At 41.1% G+C, this 23,181-nt stretch overlaps 1 protein-coding gene across 1 annotated transcript in view; it reads right to left on the reverse strand.

The window, feature by feature from the left end:
• Positions 1-23,181, reverse strand: part of LOC128255488 (irregular chiasm C-roughest protein) — a 125,559-nt gene that overhangs the window by 90,134 nt on the left and 12,244 nt on the right. The window contains exon 2 of the mRNA XM_052985126.1: positions 4,007-4,177. Coding sequence (XP_052841086.1) covers positions 4,007-4,064 — 58 coding nt within the window. The 5' untranslated portion in view covers positions 4,065-4,177. The remainder of the gene's footprint in view (positions 1-4,006; positions 4,178-23,181) is intronic.

Below are 23,181 nucleotides of genomic sequence, written 5' to 3' on the forward strand. Positions count from 1 at the left end.
AGTTCGCGTTTTCTGCCCTTTGCGGCTCTTATTGTTAGCTGCGTTTCCGCTTTTCTGGTATTTTTGGCCTCTCGTTCTGCGATCCGTGCACGTTTCCGGCTAAAACAACAGGGCTTAAAGAGCTGCTGACCACATTTTTCCACTCACGTCTTTAACGAAAACTTTGAGGCAAACTTGACGCTAAACTTTACAATGGACTACATTTGCTATGCCATGTTTAACAGCACAAAAAAATGACAGCGTAGAAGGTTAAGACGAAAACTATGGACAGCAAAATGGCGCCGGCTATAATTTACAGAGCACAAGCACGACAAAAGCGTTGAAAAAGGAAAATAAATGTATAAGAAGCGGACAACTTGAAAAACTTTTAATAATTGCATTTTGCGCAAACAGCAGCATCGACTTCAACTGGCGTACATAATAAACTCCGCCACCCAGCACCAAGGCCATCCGAAAGCACCCACTGCAGCTTGTGCATCGACACCCGAGCAACAAGACAATCAGCTAAGAGATACTCAGATACTCGCCAGTCGGCGGGGGAGAACAGGCGATGACTGGGCCACAAAAATAACCGAAAAGTAATTCCCCCACAAAAGTAAACTTGAGCGAGCGTACAAAAGTCGAGTTTTAAAATAAACTTGCAGCCAGCTCTATTTTTCTTTCCATCGGATCGCCAGGGAACGGGCAGGGCCGCCATGTTGGAGTTGGTTAGCGAATAGACAAAAGTCGGGGGCGCCACTTGAGGCACAAAAGGCGCATTTTCAATGAAAGAAAAGTGGCTAACTAAGTCGCCGACTTGGCAGCTACTCCACCGAACCCATCCTCGCCACCATTGCCGCAGTTTCGAGCGCCTCAAGAGCCACTCCTCCCCTGTCGTCCCCGTTTGTGGGCCAAAAAATATGGCCTGCGGTCGGTGCTCTTGGAAAATCAGTAGCTTCAAAAATTTAAGCAGCTTAAAAATAAAAATTGTTGCACTCTCCCGGGACAAGATATATGCAAATGTAGGTTACTTTATGGACTACATTTAAGAAACGAAAAGCGTAAGTATATATATATATATATAATTATTTCAAAATTAAAGGGGCTTACAGATATTTCTGTTTATACAAAACTAGTTACCTTACCTCAATCAATAATTGATAGAACCTTGTAGAATTATTTCAGAAAATGTTATCTAAATATTACTAAAACCCTATTATAAAAACTTAAGTCACATATCGATCCTAAATCTTTGAGTAAAATACAAATTACTTAATGACGGTATTTGGTTTACAAATATTTCTGTTAAGCCCCAGATGGTAAATATTTGAGAGCCGGCAAAGTGAAGTATGTTCTAAAGTACCAACCTTGATAACGTAATAAAAGATAGAATAAAACAACTTCAGACACGACTAATAACCCACGAGAGAAATTAAACAGGTCAATAATCCACGGAAAGTGGGAGATCACTTTACCAAATACGAAGTGAAGCATGTCGCCTAAGTATGACTTTCAACATTTTTATAAAAAATCAAGTCAAATGGATGGTAAGTCCTTCAATAATGTACAAAGTATTTAATGACGGCTTTTAGGTTTGAGAAAATATTTCTGTGGAACCTCTGATAGTAAATATTTAAGTACAGACTGTTCTAAAGCACTAGAGAGTTGATATTGCAATAAAAAATACCATAAAACACCATGGGACACGAGTAACAACCCAAGAGTGCCATGAAACAGGTCAATAATCCACGGAATGTGGCAGATCATCATCTGATTTCATCAACGCCCCTAATAAAATGAGACCCACTTTATTAAATATGAAATATGCTCCATGGCTGATGTCGTCTCGTATTTGCAATGGCAAACAGCATCGAGGGTCCTTAGCATGGCCAGCACGTAGCAAACGCAGTACGTTTAAATACATGAGATAAAATGCCGGACATTAAGTCCCAGGGGAAGGGCGTTCAAAGCATTCGCATCCAAGGTGAAATGCCAAAAACGAAGGCGAGTGTGGTATATCTGGCCAAATTATATCTTCAACATGCGTGTGTCAAAAGTGCGAAATTGAAATGCTTTAAAATTTAACATTTCGGCCCGGCTCACATCAAAGAACGGGTAAGATGCAGCTGCCAGGATGCGGCAAGGACTACGATCCGTGTTGGTGGGCAAACATTTTTATGCAAAAATATTTTGCATGTCACTCGCATCTGCGAGGAAGGCGACGGGTTGGTGCTGTTGTAGCCTGGTCTGTGTATTTGCCACAGACTTTTGCATGCATAACAAGTCAGCGAAGCGGACGGACGGACGGACAAGCAAACAGAGCAAAAAATGGCCAAAAGGATGGGGAAAAGCCACGCACACAGTCAGACAAGAAGGAAAGGCAGCGCCGGCAGCAGGAAGCGCATACAAAACTTTAGCGGGAACCGGTCGCATTTCGTAATCTTTGCAAATAAACGCGTGAAATTCCAAGGCGCACCACAGTGGGCCATGTGCTGGGGTGGTTCTAGGGTGGCTCTAGGGTGGCTCTAGGGTGGCTCTAGGGTGGCTCTAGGATAGCTCTGGAATGGTGCTGCCACAGTCGCCAGTTGGCCGACATGTGCGCGCCATTTTTGGCATACAGCTCACACGCGAAATTGCGCATGCAGATTAAAATTCTTGAACGCGCATTTCCGTTTCCGTGCGCTGTGTGCGAACTGTCGGGGAAAATGCCGGGCATTTTCTCGGTTCTTGCAGCACGGGGGAGTGCTTGAATTTTCGAGTTCAGTTCGGTTTTTGCTGTGTGTTTGCAGTGCTGATTGCAACCTTGAAGTGACCCCGTGCTCAATGAAGTTGTGAGCGGTTGGGAATACTCAATAAAATTTGTATCGAATGCGACAGCTTGTTAGGGATTTTATGAGGATATTCGCCAGATTTGATTAGAAAAGTCGTTTCCTAAATCAAATATTGATTTATGTTACAAGGATACTAAAGTGAGAGAGCACGAATGTGTTTGTGATTTTTTAAGAGCTCTTAGTTAGCAAACACCAGATTTTACATTTTGATAAGCCTTGATTAAAATAAAAACAAATCATAACAAATTTCAGATTTTTACTATTTAAATAAAAGAATGTTTTTTTGAAATCTTTTGTCTGTAAATTTTTGTAATAAACAAACTAAAGTCATAAGCCCGATGATATATGCTACTGAAGACACATCGTAATAAGGTATTGCACGTTTGCTAAGCCAAATACTCTACCATATCATATCATATTACTCAAACGCCACATGTCAAACGCAGATGTCACCTAATTAGAGAGAAAATTTGTGATTTCAGCAGTGTTACTAAATATATTGTTTGGCAACAAAAAAAAAAAAGAATTGAAGCTACCCTCAAAATAAATCACAATGTCGCATATTACTCATACGCCGCGTGTACCTAATAGACATTGACAATGGCATATTACTCATTGCATTAGAGGGAAAAACCCAGAGAGGGGCGTTGAATTCTGCTTATTTACAGACAATAGCCATTGATATGCAGGACCTGTTTTTGTTAGTCTGTAGGATGCCAAAAACCAGAAAACGCCCAGGGTCAGCTTTCTTCGGCTTCGTTTCTCCATTTTGGCCCCCAAAACGCACATCAAATAAAAGAAATGGCTTTGTTTGCTGCATGTGGCATAGAATATCAAGCTGATATGGGGATGAGAGCCGGATCACAAGGATGAGGATGAGAATGAGGATGAGGATGAGGACGAGGACGAGGATGTGGGTACGGACGAGGGTATGCTGCTGTGCTGGTGTGCTGGCGCATAAATAATGTGACCTGCCTGACTGCGATTATCTGTGAACTATTTTTCACACGTTGCCGGCATACAAAGTGGTCCATTCTCTCTGCCCCGGCAATATATGAGCTGCTTGGCCTGCTGAGGCCACTTGGCCCATTCATTTCCACATCCTGCCCACACATAAAAAACATATGTTGGAGGGGAAGGGGGGGGGGGGAGGGTATCAGGATTTGCCATAGTTTTTTCGGCTGTTGGCTACTTACATTGTACTGAAATAATGAACAATAATATCCAGAGGCGTCGATCGAATGTCGGTCTCATGACTTCATCACTTATCCCGAAATTCGTTGTATGGATTTTCCTGTTCGACGTTTTTTTCCGTCCGAAACCGCTCAGCTTTCAGGTTGGCACATGTGTACTATTTGTAGAGGAATCTGCAAAACGGACATTTAATTAGAATGGAAAGCAGCAAAAATGTGTTAAGCCAATTAAACAGCAGGAAAGCGGTAAGATATGGTGGTTGAGAATATTCTAACAACTGTTTGCACATGAAATTAATTAATTTTCGACAAAAACTTTGTTGCATAACGCTAGGCGGATTAACAGGATGGAGGAGGACCCAGGATAGAGACATCAGGCGGCAGCATTTTCGACAGCATTTTGTCTGCAGTGTTTGGAGTGCAGCGCAAACAAAGAGACGACAACGAGTGGGGGAGACTGTGGCACTCGGACTCGTCAAAGCGTGCCCATACTTTCCCCCAGCACTGTGACTGGCTGCCCGGGCTTTGGCTGGCTGGCGACACAAGGCAAACAAAATTAGCAGCAAAGCTGACGGAGCTGTTAACGAATTGACGTTGCCAGGACTCCCAGAGATTCCCTCACTCGTAGCTGGGTTGAGTGGTTCTCGAATATGCATATGTGGAATCTGGAAAAGGACTGGAGACGTGAAGAGTGGAGGAATGTGAACGTATGGAGAATCTGAGCCCAATCAAAACTCCGTTACAAAGTTGTCCAACAAGGTCTTACCAATCTGGAGTTGTTACGCTTTGGCTTTGCTATTTGCCGGACACAAAGGTTTCGATTTACATTGAAAGCAATTTCGAGTGCACAATGTACACACAAGGGGTGCGGCCTAGTGGAGACCACTGTACATAGTGCCAAATAATGCCGCTCTGCATATGCTTGTGCGGCAGCAAACAGTGGGTGCAACAACTGTGCGGCCACCAACGCACAACAATGACATCATTGGGCAAACATATCACGCGATCAATTTGTCAAACAAGCTGCAGCAACAGTAGCAGCAACAGCAGCCGCAGCAGCAGCATCAGCTGCAGCAATGGATACTAACAACAGCAGCAACATCAGTAAAATCAGCAATAACAGCAGCAGCAGCAGCAGCAACAACTGCAATAACTGCAACAACTGCAACAGCAACAACAGTTGACCCCTGAGCAACATAAATGAAGCAACCGCTGCCATGGGGAAAACACTGACAAACAAGCAGAGCGGAAAAAGGGGAAGCCCCCGCCATTGTGGCCCACAAAATTGACAGCAACAGCAGCGACATTTGACGCACATCATCAATATGCCACCTCGAAACCAAACCCTCGCTCCTGGCATCTGGTATATCTGGTATCCCATGACATGTCGCACAGCTGTCACTATGCCAGGCCAACAACGAAGCGCTGTGACAAACTATTACATGACTATTGTATGTTAACAGAAGCTCGAAGGTTGACCAAAGTCGGCCGAGAGTCAACTTAACGGACAGCAGCAGATGCATTGAAAGTCCCTCGACTTTCCTTTGTCATATAAATCAAGCATATGGTGGCAAAACCATTAAGGGCAGGTGCTGTCGAGAGGGAGCAGCCACTAGTTCTCCACATTTCGTGCACGTTTCCCCAGCGAAATACTTAAAAGCCGGTGCGCTCTCTTATTTATGGTCAAAATGTGAAGTGGTCTTTGGTTTATGGCCTTTAAAATGGCCTGGGATGAAAAAGAGAAAACGAAAGTATATCCTTGAAAAGCAAGACCAGAATATTGCGTTCATACTCGGTAAAAACCAATACACAATAATCATCATAATTCACAACGAAGAACCGGTTTTGAAAATTTCGCTTCTGGTGATCATCCTTTATTTATATTTATGAATGTTAAATTCTCTAGTATTATTATATATTTTGTTTAAATTAATAAAATCTCTATGCTTAATCGAGCTTTAAAATTATTTAGGCTGCCAATAAATATGAAAAGAACTTTGAAACTTTAACACTTATCTGTTGTTGACGATTTTCCAACCGAATAATTGACTTACTCCAACCAATGAACAAATCAATAATCAAGCGAAGCAAATGCCCTGACAAATTGTTGAATAATTAGAAAATGCCAATTATAAGTGTTGTTTTGAGGGTTGTGCAAACCAATTTAAATAAAAGCAAAACTGAAAGTGGAGATGTTACAGCAAGTGCCATTTTAATCGCCGCAATTTTAAAGCCATCATCAGCAAACTCATGATAATACCAGCGATACATAAACAATAAAAGCCAATGGTATGTAAATTTTACCAATTTACCGCAACAATGCAAACGATCCCGGGAAATTGTTAGATGGGTGACCAAAAGGGGGAAATTCGGATGAAATCATTTCGTTGAGCTTTGTAAAACTGCAAATGTGTTGCAGACGAACATTTTTGGTTAACCGCAAAACATCAGGCAATAGAGGCGAGTGCCAGGCGAAAACCAGTTGGGCAAACGCAAATTAAATTTACAAAACCGAAACCGAAAGCTGAACCATCCATTGACGCAAGTTCATTTGCAGCTTGAATTTTTATTTCATTTCGAGCTCGCCTTGAAAAATCATTCCATTGACAAGTTTCCCAATAATTGACGGGGTGAAAAACAATAAAAGAGTGTGTGCCATCCCATCCATCCATCTGCGGTGGCTTTATTGATGGCAAATGAATTGCCAGCGCGAGGAGCGGAAAATAAATAAATACAAACAGAGCGGCGAGGGAATAGTCTTAATTTTTCATTCCGCCATGGCTGCATTAATATGCGTAATTAAATTTTTCGGTCCTTGTATTTGCTTTTAATTTCGCAACTTTTAATTGCATTTGCGATGAGCAAACATAAAATGAATCTAATGCATTCCATTATTGCAGATTATTCTGATTTACGGAGATTTATTTTTGAGCCGCCGTTAAAAAATGCTTTAAAAAGCCTCGTCGAATAAACTTTAGATAGCTAGTTAAAGTTTGGTGATTTCCCACCTGAGAAGCGACACCTGGATCCTTTTCACTAGCTCAGCTGACACTTGTAGGTGGCCCTAATCACAGGCAACGCTAAGCTGCTGCTCTGGAAACCCGGATTGGGGAAGGACGAAAAGGAGCAGGGTTAGCCAGGACCCGGACAAATGCAAAGTTAAACAACTTCGACAGTGTTGCCGCACAGTTCATTGTTCGGGGTTCGGGGTTCGGGGTTCGGGGTTCGGGCGAAAAGGAAGGAGCAGCCCTCATCCTCTTTTCACTATCACAATTTCCACATCGACGCGCTGCGCTTTCCCTTCGAACCACTTGAACAAATTTTTCTTTGTCTTTGCATGCCCTTACCCATTTTCCGCCTTTCCACCGACAACATGACTTATGTGGCTTGGAGCGAAACAAATGTGGAAAGCACAAAAGTCAACATATTGAATAATGATTGGTAGGCGAAAAACGAGCCCCCCTCGTGGGGGAAAGAAAGTTAGAAATGGGTTTTCCCATGTTTCACTTTTGTCCCTTGTCTGTTCTTTTCCCCCTGCATAATCATAGGCCATAAATTTTTGCTGCAAAAAATTAATGATGCGAATTTCTGCTGCTGTTTTGGCTTTTATATGCCTTCTGGATTTTAATCGAATTTTAGAACTTTTCGCATGTGAATTGGATAAGAATGTCCGATAAATATGTATACGAAATTGATTGATAATGCTAAGCGGCTTACAAGCCCCCTCCTATTCGAAAAGAAATTTCTGATTAATTGGATTAAGTCAGAGAAATCTAGTAAAACTCAAGACCAGCTTTAAGCCCAATTCTGAAATGAGCCCAAACAAAGGTAGCTGAATGCCAGGTCAAGTCGCCAGACAGACCAACTCAAGACAATGCCCAGCAGGCAACTGGCATTTTGCCATGTGGGTTACCTGGAAACTGAAAGCCTCGAAGAATGCCATTCGATTACGGCGGAGTGGCATGGAAGCCCCATTCAGGCAATACCATATGGCCGAGAAGGCCAACGACGGAAGCCAAAGAAGCGTCAAAAAACAATCAAGCGGGTAGATTGAAGTCAACAACTAGTTGCAGACAAGTTTTCCCAGAAATGACAGACAATGAAAACAGAAAAGTTCAAAGGAAATTGACGATATGTGAATGTATGTATTGAATTTATAATCATAGATAATATAGATAATAATATGAGCAATGGCTTAAATTTAAAACAAAAAAAATTAAACGAATTTACAACAAATTCTTTGCAACCAATACACAAAAAAAAAATTATGGTTTCCCAAACTATTTTATCTCTAGATAATTAAGGAATTTCCTTTTGATGCTTGAAATTTAAAATTTAAAATAAATATATAATGTATAAAGTTAAGTAAATAATTGGGCCATACAAAAATCATTTGGAATGTTATTCAAATCTTAAATAAATAGTTCAAGCAGCCAATTGTCTCCTTGATAACATGTGAATTTCTTCTTTATATTTATACATTCAATCAAATCAACTTTCCTTAACGACTCACTGTTAACTTCGATGTGGGGCAACTTTTATCTGCGGGCAAGCCTGAATAAGCTCGAAGGGCTCGATCGAGAATCAAATTAAAATTTCATGCTTTAACATTGTGTTCCAATTACTGTCGCAAACAATTTATACGCATGCCGTGGAGCTGGAGGACCAGGACCCTAGTAGTGCCAGCCAACCCAGAAACCAATTTTTCAACCCAAAACTTTGTCCGTAGCCGGGAGGATGGAATATGGAATATGGGAAATGGGAAATGGGCGGCTGGCAACCCAATTCGGGCTGCCAATGCCAAACGCGGGTCGTTGTTATGTCATGAAAAATGCATTTTTCAGTACACAATAATAATATATGTAACACAATAAATTGCGAAACGCAAAAAAACCAGCTGAAGGGATCAGGGGCTGGGGCTGAGACTGGGGCTGGTAGAAAATGTTATAAAATTGTTATCGAGCGCATAATAGCAAATGTTGCAAAATAACTTTTGACAAAGTGCACTCAATATCACACAAGAGGCAGCTGAAGGACCACCAATAAGAGGGCGAGAGTGTGTGCGAGTGACTGGCACAATGAAAAATCACAGAATGCAAAAGCAGCAAAACTGCAGGCGAGAGTTTGTATTAGGAAAGAAATAAAAGCCCTGGAAATATAGGCACATAAATTGTCACAGCTCGATGAAAAGTCAGGGCGATCATTGGATTCGTTCAGCCTGAAAATGATAGCCACTGGCAGCGAAAAGAGGCAGTGAAAACTCAAATTAAACTTCCATACCGCCAACGTTTTCTCGTCATCGCCTTTTCACCAGTTTTCCTGCCGCCTGTCAAGCCGTGGACGTATAAACCAAATTACGCCAACACATGTGCCACAAAATATGCAACAATTTGAAGCAGCCAGGAAAAAGTGGAAAAAAGAGGAAAAACGGAAAATGGGAAATCCTAGGCGTGCTCGCTTTTTTTCCGCGGGTGGGTGGAAAACGGGGCCCTAAAAATTGCATCGCATAACTTTAGGCATTTTCCTGCAACTTGAAGGGGCCGCTCGGGGTTTTGGGGGGGGGGGGGCGTGGCATGTCTGTTGCATGCCTGTTTGCGCCCGAAACAATGGCTTGCATATGTGGCGCCTAAAGTTATGCCACGCAATGGTTCGAGGGTAGCTCACCCGTGCGGGTGCTAGAATGTAACTATTAGTTGCACATAGCCATGCAGCGGCGACAAATTCCCGGCTAGTCACTAGGCCATTGTGTTGACAAGCCCGAAAATCGGGTCAGTAGTAAATCAACAAAACAACTCGCCCGACGGCGAACAATGGCAATCATTGTTTTGCGGCTGGTGAAAAATGCATACTGCATAGTTTTATCCCCGTTGATTGCCGGCCATAGAAAATGTGCATGCACGGAGCGCGGAAATTTCCCATTTATTTCTCGGTTTGGTGAATGCAAAAACCAAATGTAATGAATCGATGAGCGGCACAGCCAATCGTCGAAAATAAACGAAAAGCAATATGAAATCATATCCGGGCATTCATGGAATCCCTAGAGGTTTTGAAACAATTGCCTATTGAATAATGCAATATTATTCGGTTGAAACAATTTTTAGTTCACCTAATATGATTGGCCCCTTAAAAAATTCTATGTGAGTAAACGAAACGAATTTTAGATGCGAGGAAAATATTTTAAATTTTGTTCTAGTTTTCCCTATATTTTTTTTTATAAAAGTCTATGTACTATGTACTAAAATGTTGTTACATAAACTTATATACATTTTCACCTATATTCAATGATTTGCATTAAAATTCTCCCAAATAAGGTACTCCGCTAAATAAATAAATTTTGATTTTAAATCATGAGTGGCCCTACAAAAAATATAATCAAAAGCTTTCGTTTGATGGCATATTTTAAAAGCAGAAACTGTTTCGTAATAAGGCTATAGAAAATTCTGAAACACGAAGTGCAGACAGTAATTTCACATAACTATTTTATATCAGGTTAAATACCTCGCGGCATTTCACTTTAGTCCGCAATCTGTGTCCTTTCTCGTGATACGGAAGCATTTTGGCGAACTTTTTATGGCATCCAGCCTCGCTGACGTTAATGGGTTAACTTAAGTGCTGGCTTAAAGCCCACATGCCAACATCAGCTATCAGCGCTTCCGTGCACACTTGAATTCACACACAAAAAGAGGGGTCTGATTGAAAGCGTGGGTCGTGGGGTCAGGGGCGAAGGGGGAAAGGGGGAAAGAGAGAGAGCGAGACAGCGAGACAGCGAGACAGAGAAGGAGACAGCGAATCCCATGGCGGGGAAGTCCCGACTGCGGCGATTAATCAATAACCACTCAGCGGCTGGAGCCAACCGATTTAATGGACACAGAATGATGAAGCCGCCCGCTGTCTACATTTCGCTGAGAGAGTGCATGTGAATGTGGGTGCATTAAATGCGCCGGAGGCTACTTTTAGGCGATGGCCCCGATGCCAGGCGGAATGTAATGAAAACGAGGCCAAATGCATGGCCTGGAATCTGGAATCTGGCCTCTTTCAATGTGCAACAAGAATTTCTCATTCGGGCTTCGATTATGGGCGGTCCCGGTGAAATTGAGATGGAGAGTGTGGACACTAGTTTGGCCATTAGAAGCTGCGCATTTTTGGCTCACACTGTTTTTGGCATCGAGTACAGTTCCAGGTCACTAAACTGGCTAAACAGAGAAAAATTAGTAGGAATTTTTCGTTGTGTTTTCAAATTTAATGTATATAATATCTAAAATTACACAGTTAAAAAATTAGCAAAAGACATAAATGGATAGTATGATTTCTACTGTACCAGCTGTTGCAGGTAATGTTGTTTCAACCATTTTAGTCCATTGCTGCATTTTTTTACTGCTCAAATTGGGGACTTTGGCAAATAGTACAAAAAAATTAGCTGAAATATATAGTGACTTCGAGTTTCGTATTATTCTTTGTTTTTCCATGTAAAATGGTCGGGTAGCATTCCATGATTAAAGTGTGATTTTTATCGAGCAAACGCTTAGAGGCAACAGGCCAAGACAAACAGACCGTCAGATAGACACGATTGTCGTCATAAATTTCGGTGGAACACGACCAAGTTGGAGCCAAACACGCAAGCCCACACACACACACTAGCTCGACCGCTGACCCACCTGGAAGTAAGCAACACAAACACCTGCACACACACACACACACACACAAACACACATGTGCAGAGCGGAAGCCACATGAAACATGACCCTCGATACAAGCAGAAAAGTTTGCGTGCCAAACAAAACACACTGCCAAAAGGTGAGACAGAGACACGGCAAAGATGAAAGCCAAAAAGTCACCTGCAAAATCAGAATGGAGAACCATGCCATGCATGAAGCTGGTGTGCGGAAGCGAGAGGGCAGATGCAAGGGAAAGGGTCGGAGACACTCACTTGCATGCGGCACGAAGCGCCAGGCGACACCGGAGTGGCAAACATTTAAAAAAGCATTTCATTCGCATATCTACGTCATACCGGAAATTCTATATCAACGCAAATTGTTTATGGCCAAACAAGAGGGAAGCTCGGGGAAAAATAAAGAGGGGGAACTTGTTAGATATATGCGAAAAAATAGCAACAACCTGTGGCCAAGAACGACGAGTTTAAAATTACTCTTTGATTAAGGAAAATTATTAAAAAATATTGTTGCTCCGAAAGAACTGGATATATAAAATATATAAAATATATATATATATATATATATATATATATATATATATATATATAAAATCATACTTTCTCATACATTTTACGCTCTAACCTCTATAATTAAATAACCTCTATAATTGAATAAAATATATATTTTCCATGTTTTTCCATAGTTTTTTTATAAGTATTTTAGGTTCCATACTTAGCCGGCTTGTGGCGTAATTTTTATGAACGGGTAACATGAGTCGTTTTTTACTTAAATGTAGAGCTGAGTCTGAATTTCAGTGAGACGAGCTTTTTAATAAGACTAAGTGGATAAGGTCGAAAAAAAAGGGACGGAAACACGAACAGAGTTCAAAAGAGGACAACAGAGACAAGTTTTATGTTTATCCTTTTTCCAGCGCTTATGTGGCGTGCCAAATGAAAATATAGCTAGAGAGCCACGCCAATATATTTATGTGGGTATTTGTTTTCGTGGCTGTGTCGAAACGTTTAACCCGCCATCGAGGTTAATTAAAAGCAAAGCGCGCCCAAAACTATGCCACGAATTATGCACTCCGCCCCGCACTCCGTGTACCGGCACTCGCACACACTCCCATCGGGGGTCAGCCAGTTGAAAATTATAAATATAAGCTCATTAAAGGCTTAGTCGCTGCAGGAGGTAGCCCCGCTCTGACCGTGTCCATTTTAATTAGATAAAATTGCATTTTGCATAATTTTAGATGCCCGCACACATCAATAAATAGAGCTCACCCGCGCAGCATGGCAACTAATTTATGCCCTTGCTAATTAAACGATCCACAAAAACGTTGCCACCAAAATGAGGCATTCATTTTAATTGCATCGAAATACCATAAAAATGGAAAATTCGATTTTCGGCTGCTTTCAAATCAATTAGGTCAGTAAATATGCACGATTTTATATGTTTTTAGAGATTTCTGTTTGGAGTTTCCTACAAAGTTCTGTAATTAAGGTAGGGCCGAGTTTAAGATTTCCAAAAATATTCCTTTAAATTCATTTTATTTTATCACATAAACATTTTGGGGGTTACAAAAATCCCTAGGGTTCTGTAGTTAATTTTAAAGTTGTTTTAAACCAATAAGATTTATGGATAAAAAAATATATTTTATATTGTACAATATAGTTACTTTACTTTACTATAAAATCCAAACACCAATCCTAATTATGAACTACACACATTCCAAAACGGATAACAAGATATTGTACTTAGTGCAAAAAAAATCTCAAAAAGTTATGTAACTTGTTAACATGCCGTTAAGAAAGTTGCTGCCTACTTAGTGGCGTGGCAATTACCGCTTGCCGCAACCAAGACAAACTACTCGCAAACGGGAAACAGGAAACACCAGGCCTTCGTGATGGATGTGAGGAAGTCAGGTCGGCGGTTGCGACGTCGTCAGTGGTTGGCGCTGTCAATTATAACAGTTTGCTGAAAGTTGCCGAGTAAAATGCGGCCTGAACCGTGTTACACAAACACCCACCATGTGCGACCGTAATTAAACAATTAGCAAGGTGAGTGCCACTTAATTAAATAATTTGCAGCCATGCGGTTGTAAGGCAGCGAAAAAAAAAGAGCAAGCGAATCGCAAGGCAGTCGCTTCGAGTCGAATCTGCGATGCCCTGTGACCGAAAATTCTGAAACAATTCAAAAGGCAGGCCCCAAAAACCCATCGGCCTACTAATATCCCCTGCCAGTTGGGGGGCGCTCTGAAATATGACGTCTCATCAGCACAGAAAGCCGGCAAGCAGGCGGCAAATGGCGACAGGTGTTTCAACAACATTTCGTGCATGCCATAAAAATAACCCAAAACACACACTCACACCAAGAACATGACATGTCTGACTTTTGGGAGAGTGTGAGGGAGCACATAAATGAAATTATGACATATTTAAATGGCACACAACAACAGTCAACAGGCTGGCTCTCTCTCTCTCTCTCTCTCACACTCCAACTCTCTCCTTCTCCCTATATCGCCCTCTCACTCTCCGCTGACAGGCGACTTCCGTTTCCGGTTCTGTTAGCCAAGTTCCCTAGCAGTTAACCTAAGCGCATGTTCATTTCTAGTTGTTGCCTGTATAATTTACAATTTAGCGCCATAAATGCTATGTCGCTTTGCTTTTCTAGAAGGGCCCACGGGGCGTATGCGGAACATTGCGTGCCTGAGAGTCGGGTCAAGTGCGTGTACCATGTTAATTAGGTGACAATGTTATCAAGGTGTCGCCATCAATTGTTGGCACGGAGGCTTTGATGGGCTAGATGATTAAAGGAAATGCAGATCAGCAAACGGAGATTGGGGAAGTACAATCATATATTATTACCGCTTAACTGGAAAACATAAATAAAACTGTTCTGGGTTAATAAATGAAAACTAAACTATTTCAAGTGATATTAAAATATTCCTCAGTTTAATTAGGAAGTAATCAAATTAAATAAATGTACCTCCTGAATATATTAATGTAGCTATCTAGTATCAATCTTGGTGACATCATCGCTGTTGGCAATCAAATCCAAACGACATCAAGTTAAACACTCACCTGAAAAGATGAAATGATAAAATGTTATTAGTAACAAGCTTTGTGAAATGTATTATTTATTTTTGAGATTTTTTTTTTTGTATCTACTTTAACAACAAATACGAGCACTGTCAGCACTTTCGGCGGTTTGCTTTTGTTGTTACTGTTGTTCCGGGACTCCCAGGCCCGAAGCAAAAGGCTTAAATGATTAATTAAGCGCGTCAATGTATGCGAAAACATTCGACATGTTGTGAGTGTGTGCACGGATTTGATTTTGCCGCTGATGCGGTGTGAAAATCACGTGTTGAAAATGGCGTGAATTCGTCGTTTGAATAGCACAAAATGCAATACAGTATATACACGTTGCTACAAACACACGTGATTTCGCATTTATTTTGATGTCATAGTTTTCGTTGGCAACGCGCTGATTTTAATATTTAAATAAATGCTGTCGTTGATTGCGCATACGACGCGTTGTTTGTTGTTTGCCCACTGCCGTTTTTGTTGCCGTGATTGCAGCACGCTTGTTTGTTGTTTGCATAAGACAAATTGTATTTGTTTTCGACTTTACCAAAAACCCAATTATATGCGACGGCAGCTTCGCCTATAGTTCCATTTCGAATGTGCCAGAAATCCGATTGCATCCGAGAACATTAAAAATTATACAAATATTGATCCCGCAGCGAGAGTGCAATAATGTTGATGCATAGAGCCATTTGAGGGTCTGCAGCTGGCAATGAGTGGTTTAATTGAAATACATTAGCACGGCTTTCCGGGGATTTTCCGTATCAGTCATTGGTTGGTAATTTATACAGATAAATATTGCAAAATACTTGAAAGTCCCTAAAATAATAAAAAAGTAATAACACTACCGCAGATCCTATGAAGCACTTTTGGGATGGATATTAACCCTACAAATATCCAATAAATTTAAGAAGCCAATTACTGTAAAAAATACTTGAAAAATAAAGTTTAGATTATTTACCTAATTCAAGCTGACCTATTAAAATATCAAAGTTTACTGGGTAAATGTGAACCCCATCTATCACATTGCACAATTTTTTTTTAAGGCACTGTAAGTGACACAGCGCCTTTAATTCATTATTTTCTGGGCGGATGCCAGGCACAGGCATACGTATTTTAACATACATATTATTTATGGCAAACATTTTTCGGCCAAAACTTTTCAAGCCGACCGCAAACAAGCAAAAAACAAAAAAGAATGCGTATGCAAATGGAATATCAATTTATTATTGCATACTTTTGTGACCGGCCACACTCGAAAATTAAAATACGACCGACCGTCCAGACTAGAAACACTTTTAATTTATTAAAAATTCTATTGTCGGGGACTAGGATAACAATAACCACAGGACATGCGTACTTTTTCACACTTTTCCCCGCGCCCATCGTGGGAATTCCGGGCTGTCACACAATTTTTATGTCGCTGAACCCGCTCGGCAGTGGCTACTTTGGATCCGGACCCGGATCCGGGGGCTTGGGCCCACAATCCGTTTTCTGCTGCTGATGCCTTTACATGGTTTTGAATGAATGACACATAAAGTTCTTTTTATTTCAGCTGCGTTTTGTTTTTGCGACATTTTTATGAATGCCTCGAAATGCTTCCCCATTCCTTCCCCACTTTTTTTACGAGTATTGTGCCCCAGCATCGGGTTTATTCATGCGGAATGCGACGCATAGTTTTTTGCCAGTCCAACCGCCCCCCTTTTTGTTTGTTATTGTTTTGCCAACAGTTCGGGCCAAACGCACACACACACACACACACGGAGACATGGCTGGAACCCTTTTCAACGCAAATATGTTCCATTAGCAATGGCTCGACAACGATTTCAGTGTTTTTTCTCCTCGCCTTTTGTTTTTTTTTCTATTTGCTGGTGGCTGGTAGCTGTTAGCTTTCTTTTTGCATTTTTGGCCTGGCATGTGTTTGGCTTTCTGTTTTGGTTTGTTGGCATACTTTTGCCAAATGGAAATTATAGTCTAGTGCGCCTGCCTTTTTAGCCATTAATTTATGGTGGCAGCAGATGGAGGTCAGCGTTCCCGTACCCTATTCGCTGTCATCCAAAAAGGAGTCTGCGAACTTTAGGCCCTCTAATCGGCGATGCGGAAAACCAAATCACATCATCTGAATCGACTGAGTAATCAACCCACTGCAGAAATCCGTGAAACGCAAACCATTTGAGGGCTCAAAGTGCCTAGCAAACGCCCTATACCCAAACTGTTTTGGCCACGAAAGCAAACAATCAAACAAAGGACCTCCCTGGACAAAAAAAAATACAAACAAAATGACACGCAAATGCAATTGAATGCACTGCTATGGCTGCTCTCTGGAAAAGCTCTGGTCAGTGCGTCATTGTTTACCTTTTTTTGTGTTTAAATTTAATTGGTTTCCTATTTAAATTGCTTTGGGGGTGGGCGATCCTCGCTCGATTCTCCCTTGTCGATTGTTTGGCTTTGGCCACCCCCACTTGGATTCGTATAATTTGCCTTTGATTGCCGTCTATAAAATTGGAAAACCCAAATAAAACTCACATAAATTGGACTTCATTGTCCTTTGTTGTTAAGGCATATACAATTTCGGGCGGCATACTTTATGGCACTGTGGCACATTTATTTAGATAACCAATTGTAGTTTTTCCAATTAAAATATTTCGTATAGCGTTGCGTACTTGGCAAAATGTGAAATTGAATTGTGGCCCCAGGAAAATTGCATCTGTGGCAGAGATTTTCGTTTGGCAGGAAATGAAATATTTTTTATTACAACAGCGTTTTATGACACGCCCGGGGGCGGCCACAGACTTATGCAGCTCAGTGTTTGCCACTCCCTTACGGACTGTAAATTTACTTAAGCCACGCAAACATTAAAAAGGCTCTTATATGTGAAGTAAATACCCAAACAGCATTAATTTTGAGTTGGTAATTCCCATTGAAATGAACAGTTGGTAAAATAAAATTGGGTCGGCAAAAAAGTTCGCTATTATTCGATTAAAATAAATATTTATGGGGAAATAGTTTTCAATTTCGATACTTGTTGTGTAAAGCAAGAGCACTGAATTGATATTAAAATGATAAACAAAACACTCTTTTCGATTATGTTTATTGTGAAATGTTTATATTTCTTTAGATATAAATAAATCAACCAAATTGTTTTAGTTTTAATGCGTAAAATCAATTTAAAAAACAAAAAAGGAAGCTTACATCACCTTGCAGATGTATGAAACATGAATTAGTCAATAAATTTAAGGTAAGGTAAGGTTTGAATGCATTTTTCCCATATATGCAACCCGTTAAAATTAAATTAAAAGCACGTTCGCTGTGTTTCATTTTTATAAATCCCTTTTCTAAACAGTCCACCAATTTTCACACATGGTATTCGCTGCAGAGTTCCAGATAAATACCTAAGCCCGAACTAAACAATTGTGAGAATAAAAACATCTATTTATAACTCGTTTGGCCCTAAGGCCAACGGACTAGACGGTTCGGAAATTGAGTGTGTGTCTAACTGGATAATAGAGTCGAGAGCAATTGAAGCGCATGCACTGATTCCATAAGCGTTTTCCCATGAGCTGCTGGATGTGGATGCGGGTGTGGGTGTGGGATCTAAGCCCGTCCGAAACCCTTTTTGCCGGGCCCACAACAACTACCGACCGTAAGCCCAACTAAGCGGGCAACGTTTGAAGGGATTGCGAACGGCAATAGAAAGAAACGCATAAAATATTAATAACTGGATTTTCCCACTGCTGGCCAAACAAAGCCCAAAATGGAGTACACAAACAACAAGAGGAACAGTTGGCTAAAACTGCTTTCGCTTTAATCCCATTACCGGGGTCAATGCGCCCACGGAGGTCCAGCAAGGGTTAACTTGAGTTGAATTCTTCAACTTCGAGTTCTAAGCCCAACTTGAGACTTTCGGTTTCGAGTGCGAGTGCGAGTGCGAGTTTGGGGCATCCAATAAATGGGAAAAAATCAAAATCATGAATCCGGATTGCTGGCGTCAAATGCCGGACTCAATATTTCGCTGAAAAAAACAGGGACAGCAACACAAGAGTTGTACGTGTAATTGAATTTTGTGGTGCGTCGTCGCTGGCGTCAATTTATTTGACCACGTATTGTGTGTGTTTGGCTGCCGGTGGCAGAGGGGGCAAAGCGGGTGGAAAAACGGGTGGAAAAGCGAGGGAAATTGCGGAAAAGCGGGGAGCGGTCAGGGGGCTTGGGGCGAGTGGTTGGTCACTACGTGCGTATTACACGCCGAAAGGGTTATGGTCTCCGTAATTGTATTGGCCGGGCTAAACACGGCGTTCAGTTGTCTATCGTCCCCGACCACCCACTTTTCCCAACCCAATCCCCCTTTTCCACACCGCTGCGGTCTGTGCTCCACGCACGTTTCTAATTTTGTGCGTGGCTTGTTAGATTTTTTTTTCCCCCATTTCGCTGCTGTTCATTGCCGGGATATACAAGCGGCCTTCATTTGGCCAAAACGAAAAGCTCTTGGAATTTTTCCTCATTTGGCTGCCACCAAACAAAAAAGTTCATTTAGCCATAAGCTGTTTATTATCCGACGGCTGAGTTTCGCTTTTTTCGGCTGTCAACTTTGGGATGCGGGTATTTGGTATAGCATCCTTTTAAAGGCGCTGCTCTAGTCCGAGGAAATGCAAGAAAATTCATTTAAAAAAAAAAATTTCTCATTGGAAACTGATAGCCTTCGCACTTCATTACTTTTTGTTTATGTTTATTTGAACTGAAATAAAGCATTTATTTTCAGTCAATATGGATTACATTTTTTTATTTTGCATAATTTGTAATATATATTACTTTTATTTTTAAAAATAAGAACACCGACAATTGAAAACTATTCAATGCCGCGTTAAATGTAATTCAAAAGTATGAAAAGTTTTACCAAACGATTAACGAGTAGTATTTACACTATCTATGTGCTAAATGCTTTATTAGCTTAATTTAAAACTCCATATGTTTTAATTCTTAACGAAGACTTTTTTGAGTTTCCCTTATAAATATCCTCTGTTTATTTATCGTAGCTCAAACATGCTCTAAAAAACACACAATTTGCTTTGGGTAAACAACAATTTTAATCCGAAACTCAACCCCTCCTCAGCTGCCATCCGTAAGATACTTTTCGTGCTTTGGCCAACAAAAATGGCACCAGAAATCTCATGCATCAACGCTCAACAATGTCCGAGGGAGGGAGCGAGACAGGACGAAGAGGGAGAGAGAGAAAGGTAGACACAGAGCGAGACAGAGCGAGAAGCAGAGATTGAAACGCTCCACAAACACTAAAACTGAAATCAAATACCTTTGCCCTTAAGCACAATTGACATTTTGCACATGGCATAGCAAAGCGGGAAAGAAAAGCCGAAACAGGTGAAACTTGATGCAGCAGCGCCCACTGACCTCGACCGAGGGTGGAAAATGGTTAGAATGGGGAAAATGGGGGGCGTGGCACGACATTATACGCTTGTTATAATCCCTGGCAACATTTTTATTGCAATTGTCAACCGGGGCCATAAAGCAGCCGAGAATCCCGACACCTACAACCGTTTCAACCCAACCAATGCGAAGCGACACAAATTGAAAATATGACAAGAAAATTCGCTTCAGCGGCAAGTAGGTCGGAAAAGCGGTTGGCGGTGTGTGGAAGAACTGGTGGAAGAGCTGCAACTGTGGCAGTTTGCTTAGTTGCCAAGAACTGGCGACGAAAGCATATTGATTTCGAGAGCAGCAGTGGGGGAAATGTTTTGCCAACGTTGCCAAAAAGGAAACACGAAAAAAATGATGGCAAAAATTCCAGGCATGTGTGTGTGTGGAATGTGGGGGAGTGCGGGGGGAGGATTGCAATGAAAAGCGCATGCATCAAGGTGAAGTCAGCAGTTTCCTTTCGACGACCGCTGATGCTGCAGATGTGCTCAGCCGAGCAAATAAAAATAATATTTTATCCACGTCGAAAAAATCGAGAGGAAAGCAAGCAGAAACAATGAGTCGAAAATGCGTTTTCCTTTTCCCATGCCCATTGATATGCGCGAACAATGAGCCAGGAAGCTTGGGCGCCACTAAAGAAGCCGAAACCCTCTGTTCTGTCTATATAGTTGGTCCGCGGAGCTACAGCTCCTCGACTGACCCAGATAGTAGGGCTCCATGCTGGAGTTTATTAGCTCGGCCAAGTTTACGAGCCGCTGCGCAAATCAGTGGCAGCGGATAAAAAATTATGGCACTTCGGGGCATTCCTAATAGTGTGTGAAACAGGAAAATTCGACTCGCGTATCAGTGCATGTAGCGGAGAGCTGTTCCACTCTACAGATTGCTTTGCAGGCAACCACAAAATATTGGTTTATTACCCAGCGGTTTAAGCCAACTATCAGGACTTAAGAATATTCAAAAAACTACCTATAAAAGCTGAAGTTTTAAAAGCTCCTAAGGGAAAACAACATGTACAACACCAATTCGAACATGTTGTTTATGCATTTTTTACCAACTTGTGAATTTAGCTTGTGAATAGTGTGTTGAATTACTCAATTATACATGAGTTTAGCTCAATTTCTTAAATCAGCAGTTTAAACTTTAACTTTACTTTTCATTTAATTTTGTTTTAGAATTTATATGTTTGGCATATAAACAGAGTATATCGGTTAAATACTTTTCTGAAATCAGATATCATACTATCCATATTTAGCCAATTAATTACGAAATCAAACCAAAAACTTCAAAAAATATTAAACAAAAAGTATGTGCATGAGTGTTTTACAACAATAAAAATCAAGGCAAAGGACTTTTTGGAGCATTAAAATACATAAAAACAATAGAGGCTTGCCAACTTAAGTGGTTAGAAAGGTACTGTTTAGTTTTCAGCAAGATGCAAAGGCAATCCGCATAATGAAGAATAACTTGAGGTGCAGTCGACGTGGTCATCCGGCCCAAGTGGTCCTGTCGTAACATTATTAACGCACAAACCAAAACTTTTATTGAGGCCAGTCGGTGGGGGGGTGCTGTGTTTCGCTTTTTATGACCGTAAAAATGCCATAAAAATGTTTTAAGTCGGCCAAATAAGCGCTAAGCAGCGGCAAAGTGCACTTGTTGAGCGTGTTTCCAGTAGCTGGGCACCTCATTTGCCCGTTTTGCAGCTTATATTTATATTTTCATTTTTATATACGAGCCATTCATATTGGTGGAGAAGTTTTAAAATAAACTTTTGAGCTGCTGTTGATATTTGCCACATTTAGTGGGGATATTTTAAAGCCTTCTTTATGGCTCACAGCTCGCCGGCGTCTTGAAAGTTTCCGAACTGCCTTCAGCTGCCGCTTAAGTGGGTTAAGAGTTTGCCGCTCTCGACCATAAGATTGGATTGGATATACTAGTAAGTTTTGTTTTATGCGATATCCTTATTGTTTTCTCCATGACTCCCGCATCATCATCGCCGGACCCATTTAATCAGCCCCACTTTATGGCTTTCGCACTTAAGTAGCTGGCAAGAACGACTCCTGGCCACGCCCACACGCCCCAGTGTATGCAATAAAAACTAAACAAATCGCTGCCAATGGCACTTATTATCACCTGAGCGGATTTATCACCTGCTGACCGCAACAGACCAAAAATTAATATACAAATAGCACACACACAAGAAGGTAAACGACAGCCGTGTTTATAAATGGCAACTGAAATGTAACACGAGTGACTATGTGTGAGCATATAGCCGGGAGTGGGCGTGGCCTTATCACAAACACTCACACAACGGCTGGCCGCCCTTTGATAAATTTACTACACAAATTGAGTCGCTAAATTAGAACATTTATTTTTTCTGCCCCCCAAAAAAAAAAAAAAAAGAGAGAGGAGAATGGCCAAGGAAGCGAAAAGGAAAAAAATCCCCCAAGTGCGTTTGCCACTTGATGTGGCATCTAACGAAACCCGAATACCCCACGCCCCCACCCACCGATCCCATTTCGTCCTTGTCCGCTCAGACCTCCGCCCTCCACCCACCGCCCACCGCCCATGTTGCCTTCATTATTTTGGACCAGCGCATCGACATCGACTGGCTGCACTTCATACTTAAGCTCGTCCAAATCTCGAGAGTGTAATTTATTGTTATCATTTGTTTGGCTAAAAGCAAAAAAGACGACCAGCACAACGAAGGACGAACAGAAAACCCAAGAAATGCCAAGGGTTGAGTTAACCAAGTAAGATTTCGGATGCTCTTTTAATGGGGTTCAAAAAAATATCATGAAAAACTAAATAAATTTGTTTTGAAAAATAAAATATTTATGAATATGATTTATAAGTATAAATTAAACTTTTACAAGTTAAGTTTTTGGAATTAAAAAAAAAGTATAATTAATGACCTTAATATAAAGAGAAGAAAATCCTCTCAATAGGTATTTGAGATTTTGTATTTATCTGTATCTACAGAAATTACTAAGGTTTTTAAACCATTTAAAAAGGG

This window comes from Drosophila gunungcola (genome assembly GCF_025200985.1).
Source record: "Drosophila gunungcola strain Sukarami chromosome 2R unlocalized genomic scaffold, Dgunungcola_SK_2 000011F, whole genome shotgun sequence".
NCBI classification, from domain to species: domain Eukaryota; kingdom Metazoa; phylum Arthropoda; class Insecta; order Diptera; family Drosophilidae; genus Drosophila; species Drosophila gunungcola.